Here is a 13,350-nt window from a genome sequence, read left to right on the forward strand (position 1 = left end):
GCATTAATTTCTTTTGTGTGATTATTAAAATTAACAGCACTATGGCTGCAAGCTTCTAGAGGTGTCCATCTGTTTAAGTACTAACTAACGATGCTCTTCTGCTAGGTGCCAGAAGAGAAAGAAACTTGAATCTTGGCACTTTTAATACTAAACATGAACAACTTCCCAAACACATAAGAAAAAACTGATTCACTTGAAACACTGAAACAACCCTCTAAGAAACTCCTAACCTTCAAGAAAGCAGGAGTTATCCTATTAAAACTTGGTCAGCCAAAAAATATAAGGTCTCCTTTGTAATTCAAACTTTTTTATTTGATGCAAATATCTTGTTTTTAAGCTCCAGGCCTTAACCCTATCCCAGAGCATAGACAGCTCATCAGTCAGAAAACACCCTCAAGAAGACACAATTCCAATATCCTTTAAAGTATTTTATGCAACTTGTTCATCAAGCAACAAAGCAATTTACACTTTCCAACACCCAAGTTGAATGTCCTGACTTTCGTTTTGCCCAAATCATGATGACGTTCCTTATATTTGAGTTATTAGCATGGGGAAAATCTACTCAATAATTTAAATTTTCTCAGTGAGAAATAAAAATTCCTGAGGGAGCCTCCTTGAATCCTGATGGGCCAGCCCAGGCAGTGGAGACCAGCCCCTGCTCCCTCCAATGCTTTTACACCACCTCTTTTGTAGGTGCTCAGTGTATGCACCTTTGCTTTTTAAAATTTGTTTTTCTCCCCCACAAAGGAGTTTTGTCACTACAACATGGAGCCTCTCAACTATATCAAGGTGAACTGATCTCATCTTCAGTGATCTCACCTTCTACGGGGCCTTCCTCCAACAGCAGAGGACCTTCTCTTAATATCCAAACACTCCAGGAGACCAACAGCTATTGAGAAAGGATGGATAAACAGAGAGTAGAAATGAGATGCATACTGAGGTGATCAGACCAGGCTCTCCTCTCATCTAGCACAAAGGCCTTGGACCAACTTTTGGCAAGTCCTTGAATGGGATGGCCTTGATGCTAGCCATCCCATTTCTCATAACTGTACAGTGATTTACAGTAGTTATCTTGCCCTCTATGCTCTTTTAGATAACAGCATTTGCATTGTTACCTGTAATAGGATGTATACAAAAAGGAAATGCAATCTGAAGTCCTGACATTATGACATTTTTGCTCTAATGGACTTGATTCCAAGATTAGCCTTTTAAGATCATTACTCTCAGAAGTTTGCTGCAGTCGAGGTCATCCCCATCTACTCACTGTGCTGCTCCCAGCTGGCTCACTCATGCCTGTTCAATAGTTAAACAGACTTTTCTCAGCACGGGTTTGAAAAAGCGTAAGCTCCTACACTTTATTTTCAGACCACTTCTTTTACCTGTAAAACATATTCTTCCTTCTCCTCTATTCTGACTTGCAGACTGGTCATTGGTCTTTTGTGGGATGAAAGCCCAGGCTTTATGACATTTCTGTCAGATCTTTGAGGAACCGCAGCTCAGCACAGCCTTACTTATAGCCATTGAATGCCAGAGGTGAGACGGAGCCAAAAAGCTGCTGGCGTGGATGACTTTGCAGAATGCCTTTATGCCTTTGAAAAACTTATCTAGGACGATCTGTGCTCATCTTGGAAAGAAGATGGTTGAAGCCTACAAGAGAGGGGTGACAGAATTTGGAAGGGTACTTGACTAGCCCAAAATAATGTTACCACCCTTTTACACACAAAAAAAGCTCAAAAAACTGTAAAATGACATTAATGTGAATGGCCTGTGTGTACGGCAGAGGCTGGAGGGGAAGAGGAAAAAAAAAAAAAAAAAAAGAAAAACGTTTCATCACACTTACCATTGAATCCACAGTAACCTTAGCCCCACAGCTCTACAAATGGATTTGCAGGATATTTTCTCAAGAACATCTTTTCAGAAAGTAGCTCAGCTACTTGAACCATTTCCATTCCAGTTGCACATCTTCTCTCCAAAGGTACCAGGCAGAAGCAGCACCCAACTGGCAGGCACAAAAGCATCATCACGTCTTTACTATTTTACATATGTGGTCTGTGGTACCATCTAAAAAACTGACCTCCAAATAAAATGAAAAATTTTCCCTCACCATAAATCCAGTAGCTATGTGAAGAACAAACCCCTTCACTTGTCTTAGCTAATGTTCTTGCCAACTAAAAGAGTTGGTGCTAATGCAAAATTACTTCATCTGTCATATTCATAGATACCACAAATAAAAAAAAAGGCAACACTTTGTATCTTATACATGCAGATAGCATTAATTTTAATTCAACTGAATTATTTTTAGGCTATTTTTGTCATCTATCACAGTTTCACTAAAAAGAAAAGTAACAGATGTGGTTGATTTAAAGACCATTCATTTAAAGGCCAAGGTTAGAGTGGTCTTTGTCTTTGTTATAATTGGACTGCTCAAGCACAAGGTAAAGTCATGCTATATCAATCATTACATGAGTGAAAGGAGAATAAAAGCATTTACTGAACTGTCATATCCATGATAAAACAGCAGATGCTGTCAGCTCTAGAGCAAACACTTTAGCAGAAGTAAACCTGAAAGATAAAGACCTTAGTCATAACGTGCCTTTTCAATCACTCATGTTAGCAACCCCACTTTGAAATAAAGTGAACATAATCCTCATTTGCTATAAATTAAGCTTATCTTAGCACTACAGTGTACCTTAAATAAGGATAATGTATTGATTTTTCTCCTTCAGAAACAAATACTGCTATTTACCTTCACCACACTCAATCATTCTGCTTTTTAGAAAGCTTCCCTCACCTTCAGTTCTGTTAACCCAACTCTATTGGATGTAGAAACCTAACATTTTACATCTTTGCAGTGTTTTGCATAGCCATAAGTTTATCTAACTCATATGCAGATGCTAAACCAAAATCATTTAAAAAAAAATCTTACTACTTCAGGAGACTGACAAAGCATCCAGCTGAACTGAATTGGAAACTTCCACTCTTAGCTACAAATGGAAAGTAAATCAAATAAAGGAAGGTAAACAGGTTCTATAGTACAACCCAAGGAATGCAGTGTAACAGCATACAGCTATTTAAAGGTAGCTGGGTATGTCAGCTTGGGAGCTACCGCTCCAGATAGAGCCTCCAGCTGAGACCTTGCCAACTTCAGCTGTCTTGAAGGTTGGATACTTTTTTTTAAAAGCTGGATACCTTTCGGTATGTATTTGTTTTGCAGCAACTTGTTGATCAACTTGCATACCTTCACAGCCCTTTCCGACCGGCTGCTCTCCTGCCTTTCTCTTGCCTTGCAGTGGGATGGGCCTCACCTGGATGCACTTGTCCCTCTTGAATGGATCTTTAAGTTGTCCACATGGTAGTTTTAACAAGCATATTCCTTATTGCTCCCCTCGACGCACTGACGGGAGCCAGGCAGAACAGCCCTGCGCTCCAGATATCCTGCTCCTCTGACCGTCAACAGCAGCTCTACAATCAAAATGTATTTTTGTTCTTATATTCTGAGACAAAGTTTTGAGTCCCTGAAAAATTATAAGTATAGCATTGAAACTTATTTTACAGACATCAGGAGGGTCATGAACAACATGCTTGCCCAGAGCTCTATAAAAAATTATATTCAGAATTAAAATCAAGTTACCCGTTGTTCCTACTTTGAAAAAAATTATTATCTGCAAACCCATGCAGGCCATTATTACCTTCTTTTTCTTTTCTTCCAGGATATCTTCTGATAATTTAACTGTAACATTCTTCATTCCTAGATAGATGTTATTGCCATTACAATTGTATGCCATATATATTTTTTTTTAATCTCAATTAAAAAGCTGCAGAGAGACCAAATTCCTACTGGGACCATCAAACCAAGATCCAGTCCTTAAGCTTGCTAAGTGAAGCCAGCTAGGCGAGCAGGAGTAATTGGTTAGAGACAATCAGCCTGACTTGTACCCTGACAAGGTATTTGTACTCAAGAGCTTGTTAACAAAATGATCTAACCATGTTTAGCTAAATACAACGGTTCAGGCGTTTTTGCAATACTCATGGGTCTTCTCTATAGTGGTTATAAATTCCTCACCATTTGGTGTAGCACACAGAGTCAAACTACGTTTGAGAAGTCTTTAGCAGTTAAATTAAGATGTTGGTGTGGTATCAATGGTATCAATCTGAAAAACAGTATGTAACATGAATGAGATCAAGCAAAACAAATCTGTTTTCTGCCACAAAATTGTGGAACTGAGAGATTCCTGTTGAATATGCTACTTTATTGCACAAACATACCTGAATAGAGGTTGAATGCTTTGGCTGTAGAGGAAGGACCTAAAGCAAACCACGTTTTTTCCCACACCATCCTCCCTCTTGCACAACAGCAGCTGTACAATAGCTGAAAGGATGCTTATTTACCAGTAGTAAATGCAGTACTACAACTTAAGCAGGAAAAATTTATTTTAAACATTGCAAAGTTGGAAATAAATACAAGAAATAGAAGAGAGTGATTTTAAAAGAAAAAAAAAAATCTATCAAGTCTTAATCAGGCTGCAAATAGGAAAAAAATGTAGCCAAGAACTGCTTAAAACTGTCCACCATTTCAAAGGTCAAGGATTAGGCAGGCTAATAATGTTCATAACTAAAGGATTAGCTTTACAACAAACAAGAAGCATGACACCCCTACTGAGTTCAGAGAACCACAACGGTAATGGACAAAGTGGAGCCACACTACTATAAAACAGAAGTTGGGCATTTACAATATACATATTATACAAAAACATCTAGAACATTTAGGGAGAGATTTCTTCTTCATCCAGCTGTAAGATAAAAAAAAAAAACAAGCACTGGAGGGTTTGTTTGTTTATTTTTATTTTTTTTCAAATTATCTACAGAACAGATTTACCTTTTGGTAGGGTATTAAAAAAAAATTCTGTATTGCAAGAACTTTTCATCCAACCTGAATTTTTCCAGTGTTTCCATCCTTGCTTATCGTCATCACAGCCATCCATGGGGGCAGTTCGGCAGAAGACAAAGAGTTTGTAAAGTTCTTTACGGTCCTTTATCGATGCTCTGATCTGTAGGTGGGAAAAGTGTCCGTTCGATGAAGCTTCGTCGGACTAGAAACATCTTCGCCAAGTTGGATGTAAAAATAGAACAACACCAGTAAGGAACAGACCACTACGAAACACCACCTATTGTAATTCTGAAATACAGATTACAGCCTTTTAATTACACCTGTATCTGCTCAATCTGCTGCCATCTCAGAAATAACATGGAGACTTGGACTTTCTTACACAGCTCTTTAACAAATATTTTTTTCAAGAAAATTAATTTTAAGGAGTTTCAGCTTGGTATTTAAAATGAAAGCCACCCTTTATCTCACAACATTAGCCCCAGGTCTTTTCTTTGTAGAAAGTTAAAGTTAAAAAGAGACCTAATTCAAATCCCATCAATTCTAACTGAGATGGAAAACACACTGTATCTACAAAATGTCAATAGTGTGTTCAGTGAGTAAAACGCTGTACTCTTTCTCACTCTTCATATATATATATATATATATACACACACACACACACACACACTGTATATATTATGCAACTCAGTATAGCAGTTACTTCATATTGATTATTTCCTCCAAGAATAATCAGAATATTCTGAGATTTTGGTGACCTAATATAACTGGAAACTGCCAGGATACCACTGATATAGTAGCCCTAACTGCAATAATTTCAGCCTCCTAATTGCAGTGCTGCCTGTGTGGGCTTGATTTTTGAGGGCCAGCATTTTTCAAAGACTTTCACCCTCGCTCATGAGGAGAATCTTCTAGGATCCTTCTCTTCAATTTACCAAGCAGCTATTTTCCTAAATATTCCTAAACATTTGTACCAATGCAGTCTTCTTATAGCAGTTTAAGGCTGAAATATTGTTTTAATAAAGGGCTCTACAGTAAGGCACAGTGATAGTGCCAGAGTGCTGCCAGCAGTCCTGTTCTTGTGTGTCACAGGCTGTCACCAGCAGGTCATCTTCCCATGCCCTAATTTATTGAACAGGCTTAAACAGGCATGTCAGTACTACTGTTCTTCCCTTCTCCAAACGGCTTTAGTTAGGGCCTTTTGTGTGTTGCCTACCCCCTCTAGTGTCCAAAAAAAGGGAAAAAAAATATATATATATATAGCTTTATTTACAACTTGCTGAAGAACAGGGTATAAGAATGAAAAAGAGCTATATATCTTAGGGCTGGTTTCAATTTTTAATCACAACTCATGATGCTTCACACTCCGATGGCTTCAACCCCTGGAGTCTCCAGCTTTATTAAAAAAGTAAAATAAATGTCTAAGTCATTATTCTTTGAGAAAGCCCTACCCTGTGAAGGGAAAGACATAAAATAAAAAAAAAATAAAAAAAAAAAAGAGAGAGAAATAAGATGCAGAGGTGGGGGCAAGACTCCAAAGATGCTCGTTTTTCTAACCCTGGATCTTTCAAGGTGGCTGACTAGTTGTTTCTGAATGCTTCCAATGACACCTCCACACCCCGGCTCCTCTACAGAGCACAAGTTTGCTACCTGCTCATTCTGCATCTATTTTCTTGACTCCGTATTAACGCTAGTTCAGCCAGCTCATACAAACAGGCTTTATGGGACTTATTTTTTTCTTTTAAACTTATAAAGCATGCCCAAGACAGTCATGTAGGGTCAGCTCCCAGGAGGCATCAAGCCCCTGCTCCACCGCGCTGGCAGACGCAGGTGATGCCAGCTATGTCCCAGCCTCAGGCACAGGTTAACGCTTGGGCAGTGCTGCTGTTTCCCCTCCTTTACCTCAGGAGATATAAAACCCAACTTTGAAACCCGTTTTGAACCAAACGGGCATTTCCTCAGCAGAAAGAGGTCAGCGGGTGCTCCCACAGCGGCATCCCGTCCCCCACCTCTCACCCCAGTAGGTGCCCGGAGACACGTCCCTCAGTGAGCACCATGAGCAGAGGGTGCCAAGGCTTCCCGGGGGCCCACAGGTGAATCCCCAAGTCACCCACGGAGGTGGGATGTGCCCCTGCCTCCATCAGCCATAACAGCAAGTGGCAACTTGCCTACGTCGCGCACCAGCACGAGCCGAGGCGGCGGCAGCGCGCGCGTCCAAGCGCCAAGCGCGTCCAAGCGCCACATGCGTGAGGCAGAGGCAGCGCGTGCGTCCACGCGCCGCGCGCGTCCAAGTGCCACATGCGTGAGGCGGCGGCAGCGCCCGCGTGGCGATGCCACGGACACAGCCACCGTGTCGCGCCCCGTCCCTACCTTGCAGGCCGTACAGCTGGCCAGTGCTGCGCTGGCGCGTGATGTGCTGCCAGTAGGCGCTGCGGGGCAAGGGCACCATGGCGCCGAGGGACACGGCTCGCTCGCTCATTTTCACCTGGAGCTGCAGAGCGGGAAAAGAACGGAGGAGACACTTGTGTTTGTTATACATTTCCTGAGAACAGCAAGATCACTGCCTGCAAGAAGTTCTAATGCAGTAACCATGGTGTCTTCTTCCTGCCCCATCTGCCCACCCTCCGTGGTTGTGACTAGAGTGTGGATTGGGCGGCCAGGCACACGCTGCTGGGTGCTGGTGCCCACCAAAGCTCACCCCTGTGCTTCCCTGGTGCTGGGATAGGGCTGCTTCCCTGGGAGGCAGCTCTAACTCGAGCAGCTGAAACAGAAACTGGGGATCAGCAGACGACAGCACAGTGTGGGTCCATCCCTTCCGAGTAGCAAAGCCACCAAGGTTCCCAACAACACAGACCCAGCTCCCGGAGCTGACTGCAGCCTCACTACCCCCTGAGTCCAGCTGAGGTTTCTCATGATCAAGGACAATCTACACTTGCTAATTTTAATGCATTTTCTTTCCAACTTTCATCACCTACAGCTGAGGAACATGCCAACTGGATGGTGCGTATAGGTGGGCTGGGAGGGAGCATGGTGCTCAAGTACATTGCTGGAAGCTCCACCTCACCCTTCCTCCTCTGCAGAGAGCATCTTCAGCTGTTTTCCCATGAAATCACAGGCCTCTCAATTACAGTGGGTTTAATAAAAAAAATATATGAGAAATGACCACTTTAATGCAGTTTTTCCACGAACTTTCCATAAGTTGATAAAAAATATTCAGGTTTTAAAATAAGTTTCACAGTACAGCTAAAATTCTCCTCCAAAAGCCCAGGGGAAAAAACAAACAAACAAAAATAAACAGTTTGAATATACTGATCTTGAATTTGATTTTTCAAATATATAACAATAGCTTTTTATAAAGGAATAAACAATTTACATTTTACTTTTATAGAACCTGAATCTTACAGAACTCTCAGGATATTTTAGAGTGAAAATGAAGAGGTCAAGCAAGCACAGAGGTAAGGCAGAGATAAGGGCTGTCTCTGCAGAGAGCCATTGGGAAGTTAGTTAGATGCAATCATCCACTCTCAGCCTCTTCTCTCTACTGCGGACATGATGTCTATGATCCGGATGTAAAACAATCCAAGATGATAAATAAACCAAGCCAACTCTTACTTTTTATACACCCACCTCCAAGTCAGCAAGATGTGAATCACTCTGCACAATGCAACTTTCCGCCTACATGGTACCATGCACTATTACAGTTCCTTCAATAAAGCCTGAATAGGACTTGCAGTACTACCACACACATTTCAGCACCATGGAAACAAACAACTAAGAATCTATTACTGGAAACAAAGAAAAAATAATAATAATTAAAAAAAAAAATCAGCAGAGCGAGTCTGACATTTTCCCAACTGTAGATTATTTTTTGGCGGCTCCATTTAATGGTGAGCTGAATGGCAAGCTAAAGGAGGTGGATACTTCAGCTGACTGGAGAGCAAAAAGCAATAGCATATCTTGGGAGAAAGACAGAAACTGCTAGGGAAAAGCAGGTTAGACACAGACACAGAATTACACTGTCCCTCCTAAACTGAATCAGTATGGGGAAAAAAAAATGAAAACCACAGCTAGCAAAAAGAATTAGTATGTTACATCTAGAATACAAGAGGACTTTATCTGACCACCCCAAACCATGTGCACAGGAAGCTCTAACGATGATTGATTTCATCTCATAATTAACCTACTGTATCTCTGTGGCAACCAAGAGAGTAGGAATAACTTGGTAATGACCTGGCTTTATTCTACATAGGCTCTTGGTGCTGAAAAGCAGCTCGGAAGCAATTGGAATTGATATGCTGGAACTGATATGCTGGAACATGCCTGGAAGACAGTAGCAAGTGGAGCACGGGACAGGACATCCAACTCCATGTATCATTAACAAGTACTTTGCTAACAAGATAACAACAAATCCATAGTCTCTCACTATCTGCCCTAGGAGAAGGGGAAGAGATGAAAGCCAAAAAAAACAACGTGGTCAAGATTGCCAAATGGCTGAACAGCGGCTCCCTCCTCATGCAGCAGGGATTATAGTAAGTTCTCAGAACAAAGGAAATAGCAGAAGGGAAGAAGCAGAAAGACACAACATGAAGCCACCCCTCAGCACCAGAGTGGCCCATGCGAGAGGGGATGGATCCATGGTCCTCAGCAGCCAGCCCTGAGGATCAGTGTCATTGGAGCAGGAGGCCCCAAAGGTTTCATTAGGAAAAAGATGAGTTAAAAATGCCTGACTTCTTTAGGTGTAAGTGTCATGTAAATACCTTCCTTCTGCAGATTCCAGATGTTTCAATTTGTATGCTAGTTCTGCATCTTACTCCTACATTTTCCAAGAGTTGCAAGTGTCACAAAAGCAGCGGAAGACACAAAAGGCATGTGGAAAACAGACATCCACTGGGAGATCAGAAGCATCTTGTTTCTCCCCCACCCACAGTTTAATTAGAACCATATGACTCTTTCCAAATCACCCTTGAAGTATAGGCATCAATTAACAAACGGCAAACTGAGCATTAGCCACAATATTTTGCAAATAAATAGATGAGAAATGCTTCCAGACTCATGATGCTGATTAATTAAGGAAATCTAATGAGAATGGCAAATGTGCACTGACAAGATCTGATCCTCTCTTCTGTATCATTTAATACTTACTGACGGTTTTGCAAAAACAGAAGAAAAAAGGACGAAGGCATTAGTATTTCTCCTGTTCTTTTGAATCTCGATAAGCAATCCCAGCTACATATGGTTGTAAATACTACATTCAAGCAAAAGCAAGTTAATAAGAAAAACAAATCAGACCACTTACTATCTCTGAATCAAAAGGTAAAAATCACACTGCAGCAATATATTACTTTTTGGTGCCACGGGCAAGGTAACAAGTGTAGCTAGCAGCCGTACCATTGAATTTTTCACACTCTGCAGCAAGCGCTCGTGTTGCTCTGCGATGGCCAAAGCGGCCGAGTGCACCTTCTGGTAGATGGCCTCCCCTTCTCTTGTCTGAAAGATGAATAGTCCTTCTCCCGTGTCACACATCCTGCCAAGTGAGAACAGACAGCATCCAAAGGTGAGGATTTCCCTTGGTCACGGTGATCTTTACAGTTCAACTTCAGCATGCTGCTGCAGAAGCACCATCACACAGGTAGCAAGAAAAGCAAAGGGTTGTTGAAATACAGAACAAAGTCATCTACAAGCCTTCATGTCTCAGTCCTTAGAGCTCCAGCTCCAGTCTTATTATTACAATCCACCTCACTGCATCTTCTGTCAAACAGGCACACAAATCTTTTAAACTCTCGAGAGAACACACTCAAGACCCAAAGTTTAGATTTAGATTCCTCATTAGAATCTACGTGCCAAACTGCTCTATCTTCTCTACCTTCCAGGCTTTTAAACACTGCCTGTAAAGAGCCCTGGTAACTATCCTGAAGATGCTGTATGTTGTGTTTGCATTGAACCCTTGGAAAGGGAAGAAATAATTCTATTCCTGTATGTGTTTTTAAATGGTCAAGTTAAATTTTATTAAACCAAGGAAATCTGTTCATAAGAGCACTGAGAAATTTGTTCTGCTGATTTCCCACACTAGTTGATGGGCACAGGCTTCCTCTAGGACCTGTGGGAAAACTGTTCTAGTTTTATTGATCTACAGCAAAGCATCCATTGTAGCAAAAGCAGAAAACTTTACCGGAGTTTACAAGGGACGTTTTAATACGGAGGCAGAGGATGTAAAGCAAGAACAGAATTCTGCTTCCACATTGAAAATTAGACTCTTTCCAAACTTTTCTAGTACTCCCAATTGTGGTGTCTTATCATCATGACTAAGTGATAAGTGTCTGGGTACATATACACAGAAACATATTCCTTTTCCCAAATAAGTAAATCCTGTAGTTGTAGGGAAGATGGACCTTTAAATGTCCCCTCTTTTTCCAGGTAAGTTAACTGTATGATCTAGTTCTTTTACTATCATAATTCTTTAATGTGTTTATCTAAAATAATGTATCCATATCACTTAAAAAGTATTTGATGGTTTAGTTCAACAAACAAACACCTCGGCTCATTAAAAAGTTGCAGGCAGCAATAGAGAATAATATCTCCAAAAGACAGGGAAATGCTTTCAAAATTCCTTATGAACCCATTTGTCAAATAGATGGAAAACAGGAGTGTAACCCATGGAAAATAAGAGGCTTTTCTCCATTATATTACCTTGCTTCTAGGAAATAACTTGGCACTCACTGCTCAATTTTAAACTCCAATTCTCCTACTATAGAGCTGCTTAAAACCCCACTGTGCCCAACAGTCCGTGTAGTACAAATTCAGGAATACAAGCGCCCCTTCTCCCCAGATCTGTTCATCCAGTTCTCTAGTATAACTTTGGATTTTTTTTCTCTTGTATAACTATTTTATAGCGTAACATACAGCGCTTGTCAACCATCTCCTGTAGCCCCCTGAACACTGCAGCTCTCCCAATAATTCCATCTCTTCTCCCCCTTTCACCCACCCACAGGCTCCTGCTTGCATACAAGCTGCAATAGGGGATTAGCAGCTTTATTTGCTCTCCCTTTATATTTGTTTTCAGTATTTTATACTACTATATAGACTAGCCTCTGCCTGAGGAACGTCTGCTCCGTGCTCACCACCCAACACCACCACGGAAAGCAACGCGCTGCAGCAACACACCTACCTCCCTGCTTCGAACGTGAACCAAGAGGGGTCCCGTCCGTAGCGTCGGAGGGCACTTAATGGCCAAGAGATGAGTTTTATTCTGGGATTCTGGATGTCCCAAAGACAGATATTCTCAAATGTTATCTGCAAGGTACATTCCCCATGCACATCTAAATTAGGGGATGGCATCAAATACACATTGAATCTCTCTGGGAGAAAAACAAAAGGTTAGTCTAAAATCCCTGCTCATTAAATGTACAAATCATTAAAGGAATTTCCTATTTTCCACCTCTATTACAAGATTTTATTTCCACTTTGAACAATTAATCCAAGAGCAAACATTCAGCTCCTTCCACTAACTCAATGCCTGGGGCAGTCAAAACGCTACACACGAAGGGCTTCAAAAGATTTGTGTGTGCATTGAGATACGGAAAGGAATTGCACCATCATAATCCTGACCTTTGCAAGCAATTAATAAAATTGCGTGCATGAATAAATACACTGCAAACACATTTGTGCATGTAATTAATTTATTTGCATAGGAATGTGAAGTAGCCTTGGGCTCAGGTTTTGCATGCAATTACTATTATTTATTATTCACATTACAACGTTGCTTAAGAGCCTCGGTCACAGACTGAAACTGTTGTAGCAGATCCCGTATAACAACAACAAAAAAAACCCTAACCCACAGACAAGAAAGTCCCTATCCTCAGGGGCAAAGAAAAAGTGCTATTCCAAAATATATCTAAAATCCATGACATGAACAGTATGCTTATCTCTGGCCATAACAAAGAAAATAACTTTAAAAAGAGAGTACCTTGAAAAACAAAATCCAGAATTTTCTTTACACCAACTTCTAGTTTTAATATTACAGTCCAAAAACTTCAAAATAATACAGTCAATAAGTACTTAAAAGGTCAACATTTTATGTACCTACCACTCTGCTCCCTTTCCACTCCGGATGCCAACAAGTCAGGCTCTCCAAGGCTAATGTCATTGATCCGTGTTCCAAGACACTCCATCTGCAACACCTTGCACCACTCATCTGCCTCAAGTTCTGTATAAATGCCCAGAAAATCTGTGTGTGGGTATAATACATTTATAATTTCACAGTTAATGCCCCTATGTTTTCTCATGTACTTTTCCCTTTTACCCACCTGACTCACAAGCAAAGGTTTTGGATGTATCATCAGCGAAATAAATCCCAACAGCCTGCTTCTTCGTGCCTTTTGGCAGTCGCAATATGTTCTTCACATTATTGAGCTCTGTGACCTGAAAAAACATGATTTGGAGCTCTGATTCGGGTCTTAAAAATATAT

At 41.0% G+C, this 13,350-nt stretch overlaps 1 protein-coding gene across 4 annotated transcripts in view; it reads right to left on the reverse strand.

Moving 5' to 3' along the window:
* Positions 1 to 4,824: 4,824 nt before the first annotated feature.
* The window catches only part of DOK5 (docking protein 5), a 32,106-nt gene continuing 23,580 nt past the window's right edge, over positions 4,825 to 13,350 (reverse strand). Inside the window, exons 3-8 of one of the 4 annotated variants that reach the window (XM_088527854.1) lie at positions 13,189 to 13,303; positions 12,969 to 13,088; positions 12,051 to 12,201; positions 10,274 to 10,409; positions 7,256 to 7,376; positions 4,825 to 5,100 (exon numbers count right to left, since the gene is read on the reverse strand). In XM_088527854.1, coding sequence (XP_088383980.1) covers positions 5,033 to 5,100; positions 7,256 to 7,376; positions 10,274 to 10,409; positions 12,051 to 12,201; positions 12,969 to 13,088; positions 13,189 to 13,303 — 711 coding nt within the window. In that variant the 3' untranslated portion in view covers positions 4,825 to 5,032. Of the gene's footprint in view, positions 5,101 to 7,255; positions 7,377 to 10,273; positions 10,410 to 12,050; positions 12,241 to 12,968; positions 13,110 to 13,188; positions 13,304 to 13,350 lie in introns of all 4 variants that reach the window. The other 3 variants (XM_088527841.1, XM_088527845.1, XM_088527837.1) reach the window with 3 other exon arrangements.

Source organism: Tinamus guttatus, unplaced genomic scaffold (genome assembly GCF_059628265.1).
Source record: "Tinamus guttatus ecotype Peru unplaced genomic scaffold, ASM5962826v1 Tinamus_guttatus_pri_ptg000027l, whole genome shotgun sequence".
NCBI classification, from domain to species: domain Eukaryota; kingdom Metazoa; phylum Chordata; class Aves; order Tinamiformes; family Tinamidae; genus Tinamus; species Tinamus guttatus.